A 22,568-nucleotide genomic window follows, 5' to 3' on the forward strand; every position below is an offset into this window, starting at 1 on the left:
AAGTATAGATAATGATTTAAGCTTACACTTATTAGCACTAGCACCATCTTCTGCATCTCTTGGTCTCCTGGATGACATCCTGAAGAGCTAAAATACAACTGAATACAAGAAATTAACAGGACTGTTAATTAGCTCTGCTGCAGTGAAAAAAAATTGACTCAATGACTTCTTAGCACTGCTAACACTGCCGCCCTGGTGGCAGATCCACAAACTAATAACTAATGGTGGCAGATCCAAAATGTGCCAGACCATGGAAGTTGCTGGACCATAGATCACAAGATTAGAGAGGTACAACCTGTACTCTGAGGCTTACACTCCAGGTTACAATTTTGTTGTGTCTTATTTCATGTTCAAGGTGTTAGATGGTCCATGAAAAAATCTCCCCTGATAATACCAATTTCTGCATATTCATCTTTACTCAATCTACTTATTTTGTCATTTCAGCTCTGATTTTTCCCATGTATTCCTTACTAGAGCAAATTTTACTATCTCTTCCCACATTAGTTTTATTCAAGTTCATACTCTCTCAGTGCCTTACTACAGTCTTTGATAAACAGCATCTCTCTTTTACTCATCTCTTATTAATCTCATATCACCATTCCTCGAAGTATGTACATTGCATTTCATATAAAAAAACCTTAGTACGCAGGAGACAGCGACAAAGCAAAATAATAATAACAATAAAATAACTGAGTTAATCTCTTCTTCATGTACATCTTCAATAAGAACAAAAGCTATATCTTTAACTAATCTCTATCATTTATTACCATATTCCTAAAGAAAAAGTTACTGATCTCTCTTTCCATCCTCTAATTCCAAAATTATCTCTTCCTTCATCCTTAGCTCCTCCTCAAGTTCAGTAATACGCAACTTTGCTTCCTCTAACTCAATTTGGCAGGTCTTGCTTGATTCAGCTGATGCCTGTTGAAAAAAAGTCACATGTGACAAGGTTAACAACCATGGGCATTATCTGCTTTAAATCTCTTATAAACTGAAACTTATGGGAGAGTTCTGAAAAGCTATTAAAATATTTGTTCCTTAACCTGAAATCCAAACTAACCTGAAATACAAACTCCAATAATGCTTGGCATTCTTACAGACATTTACACATGACAATTCATTTCTTGGGCAAAACTGATCAGGTTAGAATCGGCTATTCTAGGTAAAACAATCAAAAACCCAACATGCATGAGAAGACTTCAGTATTATCAATTCCTAAGTTCTGTTTTAATTATCTAATTGTAAATATAATTCTTATTTTTGTTTATACTTATTTCTAGAGCCCTATTCTTCTTATGAGGTTCTGTAGGAAGCCTGTAAAGCTGGGACATCACTGGGCCACTGCCCCAAGGAGCACATGTCCACAATGTTTTTTTGCTGTGTCCTGACCCTAATCTCTGAGCATATCCAAGCCTGGTTTGCATGGGAGTCAGCACAATGGATGATGTGATTTACTTAATTTTTTGTGGTTTTCATCATATATTATACATAATTTCAAATTCATTTTGTATTCTAAATCCATATTCTAAAGTATTCATATTCATTCGGAAGGAGATATAAAATGTAATTTTATGTTATACATAGACTGAAACAGAGTTCATACACTGATACTTTTCAGTTTTTGTTATTTTCTGAATGCTGAGTGATTGAATTTCCTTTTAATGTATATTAATGAAAATGCAAAAAAGTATCATAATTTCCAAACCTGCAAAATCCTTTTCACAATGCAGGAAATGTAACAATGTGACATTATGCTTAATGTTTTTTGTATGGAGAGGTTGGGTGTTCAAGAGAGCCTAGGCCCTGAATCTTTCGGGTTATTACACATGCCACTACAATGCAGAAAGTCTCCATAGAAGTTGATGACATTTCACTCTGCATTCATGAAAACATCTTCAGGTATAAGTCCAGTTGAAAAGCAAGATTTACATGAAAAATGGATGCAAATACAAATGTGCGATGGATGAAGTTGGTGGAAAACTCTGTCAGTCCACTGAAGATCTTGTCTCTGATTGGTTTCTAAGGAGTTCTACAGCATAATCTTGTCCAGTATTTTATAGATATATTGTTGGTCATTTGTTTTGTGCAAGGAAAAGTTCTGTGAAGTGAAGATGTCTACTGTCTTTATGTGCACAAGTTATTATGCCAATCTGGTCCCATGTTGGTTTTCTATGTGCAACATGCAAGGGGGACGAAAGTAAATGTTCCAGTTACATACGTATAGGCACGTTGAGTACACTTGTTAAGTTTTATGGGAAGGTGGTGGTTGCATGCATAGAGCATCAGATTGAGAGGGAACAATGCAGCTTCAGGAGCAGTTCAAAATGCATGGATAACACATTTGCTTCTGAGAATCTGTCTTAGAAAAAAAATCATATGTGGCATTCGTGAATATGGAGAAAGTGTACAACAGAAAGATGGAGAAGCTTTCTAGAAAGATATTACTAATATATGGTGTAGGAGGGAAGCTACTGGAGGCAGTGAGGAGTTTTATAAAGAGAACATCAAGGTGTGTGTGTGTGTGTGTGTGTGTGTGTGTGTGTGTGTGTGTGTGTGTGTGTGTGTGTGTGTGTGTGTGCGTGTGTGTGTGTGTGTGTGTGGTGTGTGTGCGTGAGTAGAAAAAAAGGAGGGTGAGTGGTTCCAGGTAAAGGTGCTGCAGCAAGGGTGTGTAATGTCACTATCTATCTACATATCTATATCTCTGATGCTGTTCCCTTCTGGAACTCCCTCAAGGGAGTGGCCATAGCAATAGAGTCTTCATAACTAGTGAACTTCACCTTTAGTGCCCACTGGCATGTCTGTAAGGTCAAAGATGGGTATGTAGTCATGATGGTGTTGTATGGATGCAAGGCATGCACCCAAGATAAACTAGAAATGAAATGCTCAAGGAAAATATGTGAATGACTCAGAAATCTTACAGTAAGAGAGTTGTGGTAATTAGAAGAGTTTGGTTGAGAGAACTGTGTAGAGGGAATGCTAAAATGGTCTGTCCATATGGAGAGGATGAGTGAGGAGAGGCTGACTAAAAGGGTATATGTGTCAGAAGTGGACGGAACAAGAACAAAAGGGATGCAGTACTGGAGATGGAAGGATAAAGTGAAAGATTTTCTCAGTGGTCAGGGCCTGAATGTGCAGGAGGGAGTGAGTTGTGCATTGTTTAAAGTGAAATGATGTGGCACACATAAGGTGATGTGATGTCAATGGGCTGAACCAGAGCATGTGAAGCAGTCAGGGCAAACCATGGAATGGTCTGTGGGCCTGATTTTGGAAAAGGGATCTGGTTTCTGTGCACTTTACGAGAGTGGATGTGAGCAAGTGCAGTCATTCTATGTTCCTGGCACTAGCTCACTACATGGGAAATGGTGAATGAAGAAACATTCCTATTGTGTAATGTCTTTCACTCCTATACATTTACTCTCTCTCCTTAGGTCTAATCTAACTGTACCAACAGACACAACTATCTCACTATCATTTCCCATCAGTTTTTTAAAATAGTCTTTCCATCCTTCACAATTTCATCTTTTTTTAACAGGATTCTCCCAGTCTTGTTTTGTATATTATTACATCCTTCAAATACTTCTCTTCTACTTTTACTAACCTCTTGCTAGAGACATTCATTACTCTCACTTTAATTCTCATCAATTTTTCTTCCACGATCCTCATGTTCTTTCTTGTTCACGTATACCATCCTCTTAACTTATTCACTAGGATATCTATATTCTACACTTACAACCTTCCATTCACTACTACTTTCAAGAATACTAGTAGATTCAGGCCCTCATCTGCCCACTCCTGAGGGAAAACAGCAGAAGAGCATTGTTCAGTGATATAGCAACTCACTCCCAACATTTTTTCCTCTTTATACCTTCAATGTTGCCAGTACAACCTTCCCATTCGACAATAACATATGTTCCTGAAAGTATCTTACCTAGCAGCGGCAATTTCTAACCTATCAAGGAAATGGATGAATTATTGGTAACTCCATACAATAGTTAGTTGTCAAGCACCTGGCAACTTTTCTGTATTCTATACTATATATAGTATGCAATACAATAATGTATTGAACCAGGCATGTGAAGCAGCCAGGGGAAACCATGCAAAGGTCTGTTGGGCCTGATTTTACATAGGGGGCTGTGGTATCAGTGTACTGAACATTACATTTAAAGAATGGACACGAGCGAATATGGTCTTTCTTCATCTGTTTCTGGCACTACCTTGCTAACACAAGATATGGCAAGTAAGTCCAAAAAAATATATAATAAAAACTTGTAACATATCTTTCTGAAAATGTCACCCCCAACATCCAGTTATTTCTATCCTGCCATGAAAATGGATGGACCATTGACAATTTGTAAACTGAGGAGTCAGTCTTCATGTATCTGGCAATTTCCTCAGTGCATCTAAAGACAAACATGACAGCCTTTTTATCGTATATATACAGCTTTTCCTTACACACTCTCTTCTCCTCTACCAACTTTCTATTGTGTACCTCCAAACCAGTCTCCAATAAAGCGTGGATATCTAACAAAGAGAAAAGGAACAGAAAGCATATGGTTCTCATGAAATATCCTAGATTTTTTCATGTGTTGTTTCAACTTTCCTATTATAACAACTCCCAGGGAAAAGATCAGCTAAATGTAGAGACTCTCTCCACATGCACAAGAATGAATTATATCCACTTAACCACCCTACAGAACTACACCATCAAACCCATGTCTTAGGAATCAGAGCAAGTAAAGCATCCAAGTACTAAGGTGCAGTTAAATCATTTGGCCATGTTTACACATATCAGTAATTATATGCATATGCAACTTCTCAACCTAAAAGCAGCAGTCAAAGCTATAAGTACTAAATTTATCAGAACATTTCATTACACCCCAATAAGAGTTAAACCTTACTTTATAAAGCAAAGATGATAGATAATCTGGGGACAAATAGTAGCCAGCAGCCAAGAAGATCCTCTCCAGCTCTTTATGGTATCCCTGCAATATCAAAGAATACAATTAATACGCAAACACAACCAACAAGGCAAAGGGAAGGATCTTGTCTTTAACACTGCCCGATTGCTTTTCCCACCTTTACAAAATAGCATCAGGAACAAACAGAACCTATCATCCACACCCAAGTCCACTAAGTTATTCAACAGTATAAATTGACTGCTTCATGATCTGGTTCTGCCCACAGAAAGCTTGCTGTCCTCTTACACCATGTAGAGTCAATTTGTTTTAGCTAGCTCATGCATGCCTCTCATCCTTCTGAGTGTTCAGTCCTGGTACCCCAAATCCTCCCTAAATTTTTCTCCCCCTCACCCTTGCTCCCTCCAATTCTGAACTGTATATCCTCTTGGTCAGTCTTTCTTTGCCTGTCCTCTCCACATTTCCAAACCATTTACATACACTGTACTCTTACTAACACATCTCACTCTTACAGTGACATTCCTTACAAAATCAAACTGCCTGACACCACCTACTCATCCTAGACATCTAATTCCCTAAAAATCCACATTCAGCAAACATACCCAGGACTTTAGGCAGCCCCTCATCCACCTTAAGGTTCACTTGGCTTTCATGGCTCCATCTGCAGTCAAGTCCACTTCCAAGCACTCATCTTACTCTTGGTACTCTTCATTCAAGCTTATGTTCCAATCTACTTGTAACTCCCCTCTGCTAAACTCACTAACATTACTTTTTTCACATTAATTCTCAACTTGCACCTTTTGTACACTCCCCCAACTGCACACACCAGCCTCTGCAGTTTCTCACTTCAGTCTTCCACCAGACACATAAATACATACATCTGGATCTTAACTATCTTATTGAAATGAGCAAAGCACATTTACAATACACCATTATTCAAATAAAATGAATGATATATGTATATTATATATTATATTATACATAATCGCTGTTTCCCGCAACAGTGAGGTAGCACCTCATACACACACACACACACACACATATACACACACACACACACATATATAACATATATAGATAGGGGGTGGGAACAGGGGACTAGAAACCCACCATCCTTGTATTGAAATTTCTAAAAGGGGAAACAGAAGAAGGAGTCAAGCGGGGAGTGCTCATCCTTCTCAAAGGCTCAGACTGGGGTGTCTAAATGTGTGTGGATGTAACCAAGATGAGAAAAAACAAGAGATAGGCAGTATGTTCAAGAAAAGGAACCTGAATGTTTTTGGCTCTGAGTGAAACAAAGCTCAAGGATAAAGGGGAAGAGTGGTGTGGGAATGCCTAGGGAGTAAAGTCAGGGGTTGGGGAGAGGACCAGAGCAAAGGAAGGAATAGCACTCCTCCTGAAACAGGAGCTGAGGAAATGTGTGATAGAGTGTAATAAAGTAAACTCTAGATTGATAAGGGTAAAACTAAAAGTGGATGGAGAGAGATGGATGATTATTGGTGCCTATGCACCTGGTCATGAGAAGAAAGATCATGAGAGGCAAATGTATTGAGAGCAGCTGAGTGAGTGTGTCAGCAGCTTTCATGCATGAGACTGGGTTGTAGTGATGGAAGATTTCAATGCAAAGGTGAGTAATGTGGCAGTTGAGGGTAAAATTGGTGTACATGGGTTGGTCAGTGTTGTAAATGGAAATGGTGATGAACTTGTCGATTTGTGCACTGAAAAAGGACTGGTGATTGGAAATACCTGGGCATAAGAAGAAAGATCATGAGAGGCAAGTGTTTTGGGAGCAGCTGAATGAGTGTGTTAGTGGTTTTGATGCACAAGACCGGGTTATAGTGATGGGTGATTTGAATGCAAAGGTGAGTAATGTGGCAGTTGAGGGAATAATTGGTATACATGGGGTGTTCAGTGTTGTAAATGGAAATGGTAAAGAGCTTGTAGATTTATGTGCTGAAAAAGGACTGGTGATTGGGAATACCTGGTTTAAAAAGCGAGATATACATAAGTATACGTATGTAAGTAGGAGAGATGGCCAGAGAGTGTTATTGGATTACGTGTTAATTGACAGGCGTGCGAAAGAGAGACTTTTGGATGTTAATGTGCTGAGAGGTGCAACTGGAGGGATGTCTGATCATTATCTTGTGGAGGCAAAGGTGAAGATTTGTATGGGTTTTCAGAAAAGAAGAGAGAATGTTGGGGTGAAGAGGGTGGTGAGAGTAAGTGAGCTTGGGAAGAAGACTTGTGTGAGGAAGTACCAGGAGAGACTGAGTACAGAAAGAAAAAGGTGAGAACAAAGGATGTAAGGGGAGTGGGGGAGGAATGGGATGTATTTAGGTAAGCAGTGATGGCTTGCGCAAAAGATGCTTGTGGCATGAGAAGCGTGGGAGGTGGGTTGATTAGAAAGGGTAGTGAGTGGTGGGATGAAGAAGTAAGATTATTAGTGAAAGAGAAGAGAGAGGCATTTGGACGATTTTTGCAGGGAAAAAATACAAATGAGTGGGGGAGATATAAAAGAAAGAGACAGGAGGTCAAGAGAAAGGTGCAAGAGGTGAAAAAGAGGGCAAATGAGAGTTGGGGTGAGAGAGTATCATTAAATTTTAGGGAGAATAAAAAGATGTTTTGGAAGGAGGTAAATAAAGTGCGTAAGACAAGGGAGCAAATGGGAACTTCAGTGAAGGGGGCTAATGGGGAGGTGATAACAAGTAGTGGTGATGTGAGAAGGGGATGGAGTGAGTATTTTGAAGGTTTGTTGAATGTGTTTGATGACAGAGTGGCAGATATAGGGTGTTTTGGTTGAGGTGGTGTGCAAAGTGAGAGGGTTAGGGAAAATGATTTGGTAAACAGAGAAGAGGTAGTAAAAGCTTTGTGGAAGATGAAAGCCGGCAAGGCAGCAGGTTTGGATGGTATTGCAGTGGAATTTATTAAAAAGGGGGGTGACTGTATTGTTGACTGATTGGTAAAGTTATTCAATGTATGTATGATTCATGGTGAGGTGCCTGAGGATTGGCGGAATGCGTGCATAGTGCCATTGTACAAAGGCAAAGGGGATAAGAGTGAGTGCTCAAATTACAGAGGTGTAAGTTTGTAGAGTATTCCTGGTAAATTATATGGGAGGGTGTTGATTGAGAGGGTGAAGGCATGTACAGAGCATCAGACTGGGGAAGAGCAGTGTGGTTTCAGAAGTGGTAGAGGATGTGTGGATCAGGTGTTTGCTTTGAAGAATGTATGCAAGAAATACTTAGAAAAGCAAATGGATTTATATGTAGCATTTATGGATCTGGAGATGCCATATGACAGAGCTGACAGAGATGCTCTTTGGAAGGTACTAAGAATATATAGTGTGGGAGGCAAGTTGTTAGAAGCAGTGAAAAGTTTTTATCGAGGATGTAAGGCATGTGCACGTATAGGAAGAGAGGAAAGTGATTGGTTCTCAGTGAATGTAGGTTTGTGGCAGGGGTGTGTAATGTCTCCATGGTTGTTTAATTTCTTTATAGATGGGGTTGTTAGGGAGGTGAATGCAAGAGTTTTGGAAAGAGGGGCAAGTATGAAGTCTGTTGGGGATGAGAGAGCTTGGGAAGTGAGTCAGTTGTTGTTCGCTGATGATACAGCGCTGGTGGCTGATTCATGTGAGAAACTGCAGGAGCTGGTGACTGAGTTTGGTAAAGTGTGTGAAAGAAGAAAGTTAAGAGTAAATGTGAATAAGAGCAAGGTTATTAGGTACAGTAGGGTTGAGGGTCAAGTCAATTGGGAGGTAAGTTTGAATGGAGAAAAACTGGAGGAAGTAAAGTGTTTTAGATATCTGGGAGTGGATCTGGTAGCGGATGGAACCATGGAAGTGGAAGTGAATCATAGGGTGGGGGAAGGGGCGAAAATCTTGGGAGTCTTGAAGAATGTGTGGAAGTCGAGAACATTATCTCGGAAAGCAAAAATGGGTATGTTTGAAGGAATAGTGGTTCCAACAATGTTGTATGGTTGCGAGGCGTGGGCTATGGATAAAGTTGTGTGCAGGAGGGTGGATGTGCTGGAAATGAGATGTTTGAGGACAATATGTGGTGTCAGGTGGTTTGATCGAGTAAGTAATGTAAGGGTAAGAGAGATGTGTGGAAATAAAAAGAGCATGGTTGAGAGGGACAGAAGAGGGTGTTTTGAAATGGTTTGGGCACATGGAGAGAATGAGTGAGGAAAGATTGACCAAGAGGATATATGTGTTGGAGGTGGAGGGAATGAGAAGTGGGAGACCAAATTGGAGGTGGAAAGATGGAGTGAAAAAGATTTTGAGTGATCGGGGCCTGAACATGCAGGAGGGTGAAACGCGGGCAAGGAATAGAGTGAATTGGATCGATGTGGTATACCAGGGTCAACGTGCTGTTAATGGATTCAATCAGGGCATGTGAAGCGTCTGGTGTAAAGCATGGAAAGTTCTGTGGGACTTGGATGTGGAAAGGGAGCTGTGGTTTCTGGCATTATTGCATGACAGCTAGAGACTGAGTGTGAACGAATGGGGCCTTTGTTGGCTTTTCCTAGCGCTACCTCGCACAAATGAAGGGGGAGGGGGATGTTATTCCATGTGTGGCGAGCTGACGATGGGAAGGAATAAAAGGCAGACAGTGTGAATTGTGTGCATGTGTACATATGTATGTGTCTGTGTGTGTATATATATGTGTACATTGAGATGTATGGGTATGTATATTATGTGTGTGGACGTGTATGTATATACATGTGTATGGGGGTGGGTTGGGCCATTTCTTTCGTCTGTTTCCTTGCACTACCTAGCAAATGCGGGAGACAGCGACAAAGCAAAATAAAAAAAATAATTAAAAAAAAAGATATAAAGTTGATGGAGAGAGATGGGTGATTATTGGTGCATATGCACCTGGACATGAGAAGAAAGATCATGAGAGGCAAGTGTTTTGGGAGCAGCTGAATGAGTGTGTTAGTGGTTTTGATGCACAAGACCGGGTTATAGAGATGGGTGATTTGAATGCAAAGGTGAATAATGTGGCAGTTGAGGGAATAATTGGTATACATGCAGTGTTCAGTGTTGTAAATGGAAATGGTGAAGAGCTTGTAGATTTATGTGCTGAAAAAGGACTGGTGATTGGAAATACCTGGTTAAAAAAGTGAGATATACATAAGTATACGTATGTAAGTAGGAGAGATGGCCAGAGAACGTTATTGGATCACGTGTTAACTGATAGACGCACGAAAGAGAGACTTTTGGATGTTAATGTGCTGAGAGGTGCAACTGGAGGGATGTCTGATCATTATCTTGTGGAGGCGAAAAGTGAAGATTTGTGGGGGTTTTCAGAAAAGAAGAATGTTGGGGTGAAGAGAGTGGTGAGAGTAAGTGAGCTTGGGAAGGAGACTTGTGTGAGGAAGTACCAGGAGAGACTGAGTACAGAATGGAAAAAGGTGAGAAAAAAGGAGATAAGGGGAGTGGGGGAGGAATGAGATGTATTTAGGGAAGCAGTGATGGCTTGCGCAAAAGATGCTTGTGGCATAAGAAGCGTGGGAGGTGGGTTAATTAGAAAAGGTAGTGAGTGGTGGGATGAAGAAGTAAGATTATTAGTGAAAGAGAAGAGAGAGGCATTTGGACGATTTTTGCAGAGAAAAAATGCAAATGAGTGGGAGAGGTATAATAGAAACAGGCAGGAGGTCAAGAGAAAGGTGAAAGAGGTGAAAAAGAGGGCAAATGAGAATTGGGGTGAGAGAGTATCATTAAATTTTAGGGAGAATAAGAAGATGTTTTGGAAGGAGGTAAATAAAGTGCGTAAGACAAGGGAACAAATGGGAACTTCAGTGAAGGGGGCTAATGGGTAGGTAATAACAAGTAGTGGTGATGTGAGGAGATGGAGTGAGTATTTTGAAGGTTTGTTGAATGTGCTGGATGATAGAGTGGCAGATATAGGGTGTTTTGGTCGAGGTGGTGTACAAAGTGAGAGTGTTAGGGAAAATGATTTGGTAAAAAGAGAAGAGGTAGTAAAAGCTTTACGGAAGATGAAAGCCGGCAAGGCAGCAGGTTTGGATGGTATTGCAGTGGAATTTATTAAAAAAGGGGATGACTGTATTGTTCACTGGTTGGTAAGGTTATTTAATGTATGTATAATTCATGGTGAGGTGCCTGAGGATTGGCGGAATGCTTGCATAGTGCCATTGTACAAAGGCAAAGGGGATAAGAGTGAGTGCTCAAATTACAGAGGTTTAAGTTTGTTGAGTATTCCTGGTAAATTATATGGGAGGGTATTGATTGAGAGGGTGAAGGCATGTACAGAGCATCAGATTGGGGAAGAGCAGTGTGGTTTCAGAAGTGGTAGAGGATGTGTGGATCTGGTGTTTGCTTTGAAGAATGTATGTGAGAAATACTTAGAAAAACAAATGGATTTGTATGTAGCATTTACGGATCTGGAGAAGGCATATGATAGAGTAGATAGAGATGCTCTGTGGAAGGTTTTAAGAGTATATGGTGTGGGAGGCAAGTTGTTAGAAGCAGTGAAAAGTTTTTATCGAGGATGTAAGGCATGTGTACGTGTGGGAAGAGAGGAAAGTGATTGGTTCTCAGTGAATGTAGGTTTGCGGCAGGGGTGTGTGATGTCTCCATGGTTGTTTAATTTGTTTATGGATGGGGTTGTTAGGGAGGTGAATGCAAGAGTTTTGGAAAGAGGGGCAAGTATGAAGTCTGTTGTGGATGACAGAGCTTGGGAAGTGAGTCAGTTGTTATTCGCTGATGATGCAGCGCTGGTGGCTGATTCATGTAAGAAACTGCAGAAGCTGGTGACTGAGTTTGGTAAAGTGTGTGAAAGAAGAAAGTTAAGAGTAAATGTGAATAAGAGCAAGGTAATTAGGTACAGTAGGATTGAGGGTCAAATCAATTGGGAGGTAAGTTTGAATGGAGAAAAACTGGAGGAAGTAAAGTGTTTTAGATATCTGGGAGTGGATCTGGTAGCGGATGGAACCATGGAAGCGGAAGTGGATCATAGGGTGGGGGAGGGGGCGAAGATTCTGGGAGCCTTGAAGAATGTGTGGAAGGTCGAGAACATTATCTCGGAAAGCAAAAATGGGTATGTTTGAAGGAATAGTGGTTCCAACAATGTTGTATGGTTGCAAGGCGTGGGCTATGGATAGAGTTGTGCGCAGGAGGGTGGATGTGCTGGAAATGACATGTTTGAGGACAATATGTGGTGTGAGGTGGTTTGATTGAGTAAGTAATAATAGGGTTAGAGAGATGTGTGGATATAAAAAGAGTGTGATTGAGAAAGCAGAAGAAGGTGTTTTGAAATGGTTTGGTCACATGGAGAGAATGAGTGAGGAAAGATTGACCAAGAGGATATATGTGTCAGAGGTGGAGGGAATGAGGAGAAGTAGGAGACCAAATTGGAGGTGGAAAGATGGAGTGAAAAAGATTTTGAGTGATCGGGGCCTGAACATGCAGGAGGGTGAAAGGCGTGCAAGGAATAGAGTGAATTGGAACGTTGTGGTATACCGGGGTCGATGTGCTGTCAATGGATTGATTCAGGGCATGTGAAGCATCTGGGGTCAACCATGGAAAGTTGTGTGGGGCCTGGATGTGGAAAGGGAGCTGTGGTTTCGGTGCATTATTACATGACAGCTAGAGCCTGAGTGTGAACGAATGGGGCCTTTGGTGTCTCTTCCTAGCACTACCTCGCACACATGAGGGGGGAGGGGGTTGTCATTCCATGTGTGGCGAGGTGGCGATGGGAACAAATAAAGGCAGACAGTATGAATTATGTACATGTGCATATATGTATATGTCTGTGTGTGTATATATATGTGTACATTGAGATGAATAGGTGTGTATATTTGCGTGTGTGGACGTGTACGTATATACATGTGTATGTGGGCGGGTTGGGCCATTCTTTCGTCTGTTTCCTTGCGCTACCTCACTAACGTGGGAGACAGGGAGAAAGCAAAATAAATAAAATAAAATATATATATGTTGAGATGTATAGGTATGTATATATGCGTGTGTGGATGTGTATGTATATACATGTGTATGTGGGTGGGTTGGGCCATTCTTTTATCTGTTTCCTTACGCTACCTCGCTAACGCGGGAGACAGCGACAAAGTATAATAAATAAATAAAATTAAAAAATATTGGATTACGTGTTAATTGACAGGCGCGCGAAAGAGAGACTTTTGGATGTTAATGTGCTGAGAGGTGCAACTGGAGGGATGTCTGATCATTATCTTGTGGAGGCTAAGGTGAAGATTTGTATGGGTTTTCAGAAAAGAAGAGTGAATGTTGGGGTGAAGAGGGTGGTGAGAGTAAGTGAGCTTGGGAAAGAGACTTGTGTGAGGAAGTACCAGGAGAGACTGAGTACAGAATGGAAAAAGGTGAGAACAATGGAAGTAAGGGGAGTGGGGGAGGAATGGGATGTTTTTAGGGAATCAGTGATGGAGTGCGCAAAAGATGCTTGTGGCATGAGAAGCGTGGGGGTTGGGTTGAGTAGAAAGGGTAGTGAGTGGTGGGATGAAGAAGTAAGATTATTAGTGAAAGAGAAGAGAGAGGCATTTGGACGATTTTTGCAGAGAAAAAATGCAATTGACTAGGAGATGTATAAAAGAAAGAGACAGGAGGTCAAGAGAAAGGTGCAAGAGGTGAAAAAGAGGGCAAATGAGAGTTGGGGTGAGAGAGTATTAAATTTTAGGGAGAGAAAGGTGCAAGAGGTGAAAAAAAGGGCAAATGAGAGTTGGGGTGAGAGACTATCAGTAAATTTTAGGGAGAATAAAAAGATGTTCTGGAAGGAGGTAAATAGGGTGCGTAAGACAAGGGAGCAAATGGGAACTTCAGTGAAGGGCGTAAATGGGGAGGTGATAACAAGTAGTGGTGATGTGAGAAGGAGATTTAATGAGTATTTTGAAGGTTTGTTGAATGTGTCTGATGACAGAGTGGCAGATATAGGGTGTTTGGGTCGAGGTGGTGTGCAAAGTGAGAGGGTTAGGGAAAATGATTTGGTAAACAGAGAAGAGGTAGTAAAAGCTTTGCGGAAGATGAAAGCCGGCAAGGCAGCAGGTTTGGATGGTATTGCAGTGGAATTTATTAAAAAAGGGGGTGACTGTATTGTTGACTGGTTGGTAAGGTTATTTACTGTATGTATGACTCATGGTGAGGTGCCTGAGGATTGGCGGAATGCGTGCATAGTGCCATTGTACAAAGGCAAAGGGGATAAGAGTGAGTGCTCAAATTACAGAGGTATAAGTTTGTTGAGTATTCCTGGTAAATTATATGGGAGGGTATTGATTGAGAGGGTGAAGGCATGTACAGAGCATCAGATTGGGGAAGAGCAGTGTGGTTTCAGAAGTGGTAGAGGATGTGTGGATCAGGTGTTTGCTTTGAAGAATGTATGTGAGAAATACTTAGAAAAGCAAATGGATTTGTATGTAGCATTTATGGATCTGGAGAAGGCATATGATAGAGTTGATAGAGATGCTCTGTGGAAGGTATTAAGAATATATGGTGTGGGAGGCAAGATGTTAGAAGCAGTGAAAAGTTTTTATCGAGGATGTAAGGCATGTGTACGTGTAGGAAGAGAGGAAAGTGATTGGTTCTCAGTGAATGTAGGTTTGCGGCAGGGGTGTGTGATGTCTCCATGGTTGTTTAATTTGTTTATGGATGGGGTTGTTAGGGAGGTAAATGCAAGAGTCTTGGAAAGAGGGGCAAGTATGAAGTCTGTTGGGGATGAGAGAGCTTGGGAAGTGAGTCAGTTGTTGTTCGCTGATGATACAGCGCTGGTGGCGGATTCATGTGAGAAACTGCAGAAGCTGGTGACGGAGTTTGGTAAAGTGTGTGGAAGAAGAAAGTTAAGAGTAAATGTGAATAAGAGCAAGGTTATTAGGTACAGTAGGGTTGAGGGTCAAGTCAATTGGGAGGTGAGTTTGAATGGTGAAAAACTGGAGGAAGTGAAGTGTTTTAGATATCTGGGAGTGGATCTGTCAGCGGATGGACCCATGGAAGCGGAAGTGGATCATAGGGTGGGGGAGGGGGCGAAAATTTTGGGAGCCTTGAAAAATGTGTGGAAGTCGAGAACATTATCTCGGAAAGCAAAAATGGGTATGTTTGAAGGAATAGTAGTTCCAACAATGTTGTATGGTTGCGAGGCGTGGGCTATGGATAGAGTTGTGCGCAGGAGGATGGATGTGCTGGAAATGAGATGTTTGAGGACAATGTGTGGTGCGAGGTGGTTTGATCGAGTAAGTAATGTAAGGGTAAGAGAGATGTGTGGAAATAAAAAGAGCGTGGTTAAGAGAGCAGAAGAGGGTGTTTTGAAATGGTTTGGGCACATGGAGAGAATGAGTGAGGAAAGATTGACCAAGAGGATATATATGTCGGAGGTGGAGGGAACGAGGAGAAGAGGGAGACCAAATTGGAGGTGGAAAGATGGAGTGAAAAGGATTTTGTGTGATCGGGGCCGGAACATGCAGGAGGGTGAAAGGAGGGCAAGGAATAGAGTGAATTGGAGCGATGTGGTATACAGGGGTTGACGTGCTGTCAGTGGATTGAATCAAGGCATGTGAAGCGTCAAGGGTAAACCATGGAAAGCTGTGTAGGTATGTATATTTGCGTGTGTGGACGTGTGTATGTACATGTGTATGGGGGGGTTGGGCCATTTCTTTCGTCTGTTTCCTTGCGCTACCTCGCAAACGCGGGAGACAGCGACAAAGTATAAAAAAAAAAAAAAAAAAAAAAAAAAAAAAAAAGATTTTCTGGAAGGAGGTAAATAAAGTGCATAAGACAAAGGAGCAAATGGGAACTTCATTGAAGGGCGCAAATGGGGAGTTGATAACAAGTAGTGGTGATGTGAGAAGGAGATGGAGTGAGTATTTTGAAGGTTTGTTGAATGTGTTTGATGATAGAGTGGCAGATATAGGGTGTTTTGGTCGAGGTGGTGTGCAAAGTGAGAGGGTTAGGGAAAATGATTTGGTAAACAGAGAAGAGGTAGTAAAAGCTTTGTGGAAGATGAAAGCCGGCAAGGCAGCAGGTTTGGATGGTATTGTAGTGGAATTTATTAAAAAAGGGGGTGACTGTATTGCTGACTGGATGGTAAGGTTATTTAATGTATGTATGACTCATGGTGAGGTGCCTGAGGATTGGCGGAATGCGTGCATAGTGCCATTGTACAAAGGCAAAGGGGCTAAGAGTGAGTGCTCAAATTACAGAGTTATAAGATTGTTGAGTATTCCTGGTAAATCATATGGGAGGGTATTGATTGAGAGGGTGAAGGCATGTACAGAGCATCAGATGGGAAGAGCAGTGTGGTTTCAGAAGTGGTAAAGGATGTGTGGATCAGGTGTTTGCTTTGAAGAATGTATGTGAAAAAAACTTAGAAAAGCAAATGGATTTGTATGTAGCATTTATGGATCTGTAGAAGGCATATGATAGAGTTGATACAGATGCTCTGTGGAAGGTGTTAAGAATATATGGTGTGGGAGGCAAGTTGTTAGATGCAGTGAAAAGTTTTTATCGAGGATGTAAGGCATGTGTACGTGTAGGAAGAGAGGAAAGTGATTGGTTCTCAGTGAATGTAGGTTTGCGGCAGGGATGTGTGATGTCTCCATGGTTGTTTCATTTCTTTATGGATGGGGTTGTTAGGGAGGTGAATGCAAGAGTTTTGGAAAGAGGGGCAAGTATGCAGTCCGTTGGGGATGAGAGAGCTTGGGAAGTGAGTCAGTTGTTGTTCTCTGATGATACAGCGCTGGTGGCTGATTCATGTGAGAAACTGCAGAAGCTGGTGACTGAGTTTGGTAAAGTGTGTGAAAGAAGAAAGTCAAGAGTAAATGTGAATAAGAGCAAGGTTATTAGGTACAGTAGGGTTGAGGGTCAAGTCAATTGGGATGTAAGTTTGAATGGAGAAAAACTGGAGGAAGTAAAGTGTTTTAGATATCTGGGAGTGGATCTGGCAGCGGATGGTACCATGGAAGCGGAAGTGAATCATAGGGTGGGAGAGGGGGCGAAAATCCTGGGAGCCTTGAAGAATGTGTGGAAGTCGAGAACATTATCTCGGAAAGCAAATATGGGTATGTTTGAAGGAATAGTGGTTCCAACAATGTTGTATGGTTGCGAGGCGTGGGCTATGAATAGAGTTGTGCGCAGGAGGTTGGATGTGCTGGAAATGAGATGTTTGAGGACAATGTGTGGTGTGAGATGGTTTGATCGAGTAAGTAATGTAAGAGTAAGAGAGATGTGTGGAAATAAAAAGAGTGTGGTTGAGAGAGCAGAAGAGGGCATTTTGAAATGGTTTGGTCACATGGAGAGAATGAGTGAGGAAAGATTGACCAAGAGGATATATGTGTCGGAGGTAGAGTGAACGAGGAGAAGTCCATCAACTTTCAGTTTTACCCATATCAATCTAGAATTTACTTTCTTACACTCTATCATATACTCCCACAACTCCTGTGTCAGGAGTAGTGCTATTCCTTCCCTTACTCTTGTCCTCTCACTAACCTCTGACTTTACTCCCAAGACATTCCTAAAACACTCTTCCCCTTTACCCTTGAGCTTCGTTTCACTCAGAGCCAAAATATCCAGGTTCCTTTCCTCAAACATCCTACCTATCTCTCCTTTTTTCTCATCTTGGTTACATCCACACACATTTAGACACCCCAATCTGAAACTTCAAGAAGGATGAGCACTCCCCGTGTGACTCCTGTTTTCCTTTTAGAAAGTTAAAATACAAGGAGGGGAGGGTTTCTGGCCCCCCACTCCCATCCCCTTTAGTCGCCTTCTACGACACGTGAGGAATGCGTGGGAAGTATTCTTTCTCCCCTATACCGAGGGATATATATTTATCTTTTTTTTTCTTTTTTTTTTTTTTTGCTTTGTCGCTGTCTCCCGTGTTTGCGAGGTAGCGCAAGGAAACAGACGAAAGAAATGGCCCAACCCACCCCCATACACATGTATATACATGCGTCCACACACGCAAAATATACATACCTACACAGCTTTCCATGGTTTACCCCAGACGCTTCACATGCCCTGATTCAATCCACTGACAGCACGTCAACCCCGGTATACCACATCGATCCAATTCACTCTATTCCTTGCCCTCCTTTCACCCTCCTGCATGTTCAGGCCCCATTCACACAAAATCTTTTTCACTCCATCTTTCCACCTCCAATTTGGGCTCCCACTTCTCCTCGCTCCCTCCACCTCCGACACATATATCCTCTTGGTCAATCTTTCCTCACTCATTCTCTCCATGTGCCCAAACCACTTCAAAACACCCTCTTCTGCTCTCTCAACCACGCTCTTTTTATTTCCACACATCTTTCTTACCCTTACATTACTTACTCGATCGAACCACCTCACCCCATACATTCTCCTCAAACATCTCATTTCCAGCACATCCATCCTCCTGCGCACAACTCTATCCATAGCCCACGCCTCGCAACCATACAACATTGTTCGAACCACTATTCCTTCAAACATACCCATTTTTGCTTTCCGAGATAATGTTCTCGAATTCCACACATTCTTCAAGGCTCCCAGAATTTTCGCCCCCTCCCCCACCCTATGATTCACTTCCGCTTCCATGGTTCCATCCGCTGCCAGATCCACTCCCAGATATCTAAAACACTTCACTTCCTCCAGTTTTTCTCCATTCAAACTTACCTCCCACTTGACTTGACTCTCAACCCTACTGTACCTAATAACCTTGCTCTTATTCACATTTACTCTTAACTTTCTTCTTTCACACACTTTTCCACACTCAGTCACCAGCTTCTGCAGTTTCTCACATGAATCAGCCACCAGCGCTGTATCATCAGCGAACAACAACTGACTCACTTCCTAAGCTCTCTCATCCCCAACAGACTTCATACTTGCCCCTCTTTCCAAAACTCTTGCATTTACCTCCCTAACAACCCCATCCATAAACAAATTAAACAACCATGGAGACATCACACACCCCTGCCGCAAACCTACATTCACTGAGAAGCAATCACTTTCCTCTCTTCCTACACGTACACATGCCTTACATCCTCGATAAAAGCTTTTCACTGCTTCTAGCAACTTGCCTCCCACACCATATATTCTTAATACCTTCCACAGAGCATCTCTATCAACTCTATCATATGCCCTCTCCAGATCCATAAATGCTACATACAAATCCATTTGCTTTTCTAAGTATTTCTCACATACATTCTTCAAAGCAAACACCTGATCCACACATCCTCTACCACTTCTGAAACCACACTGCTCTTCCCCAATCTGATGCTCTGTACATGCCTTCACCCTCTCAATCAATACCCTCCCATATAATTTACCAGGAATACTCAACAAACTTATACCTCTGTAATTTGAGCACTCACTCTTATCCCCTTTGCCTTTGTACAATGGCACTATGCACGCATTCCGCCAATCCTCAGGCACCTCACCATGAGTCATACATACAGTAAATAACCTTACCAACCATGTAGCAGCCATCAGACTTTTCCTCCCAATAAAGTCGGATGCGCCTAGTTTAAATTGTTTCTTACATTTTTCATATGTATATATATGTATGTGTGTGTGTGTATATGTGCGTATGTATGTGTATGTGTGTGTATGTGTATATATATATGTATATTATCCCTGGGGATAGGGGTGAAAGAATACTTCCCACGTATTCCTCGCGTGTCGTAGAAAGCGACTAGAGGGGACGGGAGCGGGGGGCCAGAAATCCTCCCCTCCTTGTATTAACTTTCTAAAATGGGAAACAGAAGAAGGAGTCACGCGGGGAGTGCTCATCCTCCTCGAAGGCTCAGAGTGGGGTGCCTAAATGTGTGTGGATGTAACCAAGATGTGAAAAAAGGAGAGATAGGTAGTATGTTTGAGGAAAGGAACCTGGATGTTTTGGCTCTGAGTGAAACGAAGCTCAAGGGTAAAGGGGAAGAGTGGTTTGGGAATGTCTGGGGAGTAAAGTCAGGGGTTAGTGAGAGGACAAGAGCAAGGGAAGGAGTAGCAATACTCCTGAAACAGGAGTTGTGGGAGTATGTGATAGAGTGTAAGAAAGTAAATTCTCGATTAATATGGGTAAAACTGAAAGTTGATGGAGAGAGATGGGTGATTATTGGTGCTTATGCACCTGGGCATGAGAAGAAAGATCAAGAGAGGCAAGTGTTTTGGGAGCAGCTGAATGAGTGTGTTAGTGGTTTTGATGCATGAGACCGGGTTATAGTGATGGGTGATTTGAATGCAAAGGTGAGTAATGTGGCAGTTGAGGGAATAATTGGTATACATGGGGTGTTCAGTGTTGTAAATGGAAATGGTGAAGAGCTTGTAGATTTATGTGCTGAAAAAGGACTGATGATTGGGAATACCTGGTTTAAAAAGCAAGATATACATAAGTATACTTATGTAAGTAGGAGAGATGGCCAGAGAGCGTTATTGGATTACGTGTTAATTGACAGGCGTGCAAAAGAGAGACTTTTGGATGTTAATGTGCTGAGAGGTGCAACTGGAGGGATGTCTGATCATTATCTTGTGGAGGCTAAGGTGAAGATTTGTATGGGTTTTCAGAAAAGAAGAGTGAATGTTGGGATGAAGAGGGTGGTGTGAGTAAGTGAGCTTGAGAAGGAGACCTGTGTGAGGAAGTACCAGGAGAGACTGAGTACAGAATGGAAAAAGGTGAGAACAATGGAAGTAAGGGGAGTGGGGGAGGAATGGGATGTATTTAGGGAATCAGTGATGGATTGTGCAAAAGATGCTTGTGGCATGAGAAGAGTGGGAGGTGGGTTGATTAGAAAGGGTAGTGAGTGGTGGGATGAAGAAGTAAGAGTATTAGTGAAAGAGAAGAGAGAGGCATTTGGATGATTTTTGCAGGGAAAAAATGCAATTGAGTGGGAGATGTATAAAAGAAAGAGACAGGAGGTCAAGAGAAAGGTGCAAGAGGTGAAAAAAAGGGCAAATGAGAGTTGGGGTGAGAGAGTATCATTAAATTTTAGGGAGAATAAAAAGATGTTCTGGAAGGAGGTAAATAAAGTGCGTAAGACAAGGAAGCAAATGGGAACTTCAGTGAAGGGCGCAAATGGGGAGGTGATAACAAGTAGTGGTGATGTGAGAAGGAGATGGAGTGAGTATTTTGAAGGTTTGTTGAATGTGTTTGATGATAGAGTGGCAGATATAGGGTGTTTTGGTCGAGGTGGTGTGCAAAGTGAGAGGGTTAGGGAAAATGATTTGGTAAACAGAGAAGAGGTAGTGAAAGCTTTGCGGAAGATGAAAGCCGGCAAGGCAGCAGGTTTGGATGGTATTGCAGTGGAATTTATTAAAAAAGGGGGTGACTGTATTGTTGACTGGTTGGTAAGGTTATTTAATGTATGTATGACTCATGGTGAGGTGCCTGAGGATTGGCGGAATGCGTGCATAGTGCCATTGTACAAAGGCAAAGGGGATAAGAGTGAGTGCTCAAATTACAGAGGTATAAGTTTGTTGAGTATTCCTGGTAAATTATATGGGAGGGTATTGATTGAGAGGGTGAAGGCATGTACAGAGCATCAGATTGGGGAAGAGCAGTGTGGTTTCAGAAGTGGTAGAGGATGTGTGGATCAGGTGTTTGCTTTGAAGAATGTATGTGAGAAATACTTAGAAAAGCAAATGGATTTGTATGTAGCATTTATGGATCTGGAGAAGGCATATGATAGAGTTGATAGAGATGCTCTGTGGAAGGTATTAAGAATATATGGTGTGGGAGGAAAGTTGTTAGAAGCAGTGAAAAGTTTCTATCGAGGATGTAAGGCATGTGTACGTGTAGGAAGAGAGGAAAGTGATTGGTTCTCAGTGAATGTAGGTTTGCGGCAGGGGTGTGTGATGTCTCCATGGTTGTTTAATTTGTTTATGGATGGGGTTGTTAGGGAGGTAAATGCAAGAGTTTTGGAAAGAGGGGCAAGTATGAAGTCTGTTGGGGATGAGAGAGCTTGGGAAGTGAGTCAGTTGTTGTTCGCTGATGACACAGCGCTGGTGGCTGATTCATGTGAGAAACTGCAGAAGCTGGTGACTGAGTTTGGTAAAGTGTGTGGAAGAAGAAAGTTAAGAGTAAATGTGAATAAGAGCAAGGTTATTAGGTACAGTAGGGTTGAGGGTCAAGTCAATTGGGAGGTGAGTTTGAATGGAGAAAAACTGGAGGAAGTGAAGTGTTTTACATATCTGGGAGTGGATCTGGCAGCGGATGGAACTATGGAAGCGGAAGTGGATCATAGGGTGGGGGAGGGGGCGAAAATTCTGGGGCCTTGAAGAATGTGTGGAAGTCGAGAACATTATCTCGGAAAGCAAAAATGGGTATGTTTGAAGGAATAGTGGTTCCAACAATGTTGTATGGTTGCGAGGCGTGGGCTATGGATAGAGTTGTGCGCAGGAGGGTGGATGTGCTGGAAATGAGATGTTTGAGGACAATGTGTGGTGTGAGGTGGTTTGATCGAGTGAGTAACGTAAGGGTAAGAGAGATGTGTGGAAATAAAAAGAGCGTGGTTGAGAGAGCAGAAGAGGGTGTTTTGAAGTGGTTTGGGCACATGGAGAGGATGAGTGAGGAAAGATTGACCAAGAGGATATATGTGTTGGAGGTGGAGGGAACGAGGAGAAGAGGGAGACCAAATTGGAGGTGGAAAGATGGAGTGAAAAAGATTTTGTGTGATCGGGGCCTGAACATGAAGGAGGGTGAA

At 42.0% G+C, this 22,568-nt stretch overlaps 1 protein-coding gene across 1 annotated transcript in view; it reads right to left on the minus strand.

Moving 5' to 3' along the window:
- Positions 1-636: 636 nt before the first annotated feature.
- LOC139750940 (N-acetylglucosamine-1-phosphotransferase subunit gamma-like) overlaps positions 637-22,568 on the minus strand; it is a 65,143-nt gene continuing 43,211 nt past the window's right edge. The window contains exons 7-8 of the mRNA XM_071665863.1: positions 4,899-4,982; positions 637-921 (exon numbers count right to left, since the gene is read on the minus strand). Coding sequence (XP_071521964.1) covers positions 787-921; positions 4,899-4,982 — 219 coding nt within the window. The 3' untranslated portion in view covers positions 637-786. The remainder of the gene's footprint in view (positions 922-4,898; positions 4,983-22,568) is intronic.

Source organism: Panulirus ornatus, chromosome 10, assembly GCF_036320965.1.
Source record: "Panulirus ornatus isolate Po-2019 chromosome 10, ASM3632096v1, whole genome shotgun sequence".
NCBI classification, from domain to species: domain Eukaryota; kingdom Metazoa; phylum Arthropoda; class Malacostraca; order Decapoda; family Palinuridae; genus Panulirus; species Panulirus ornatus.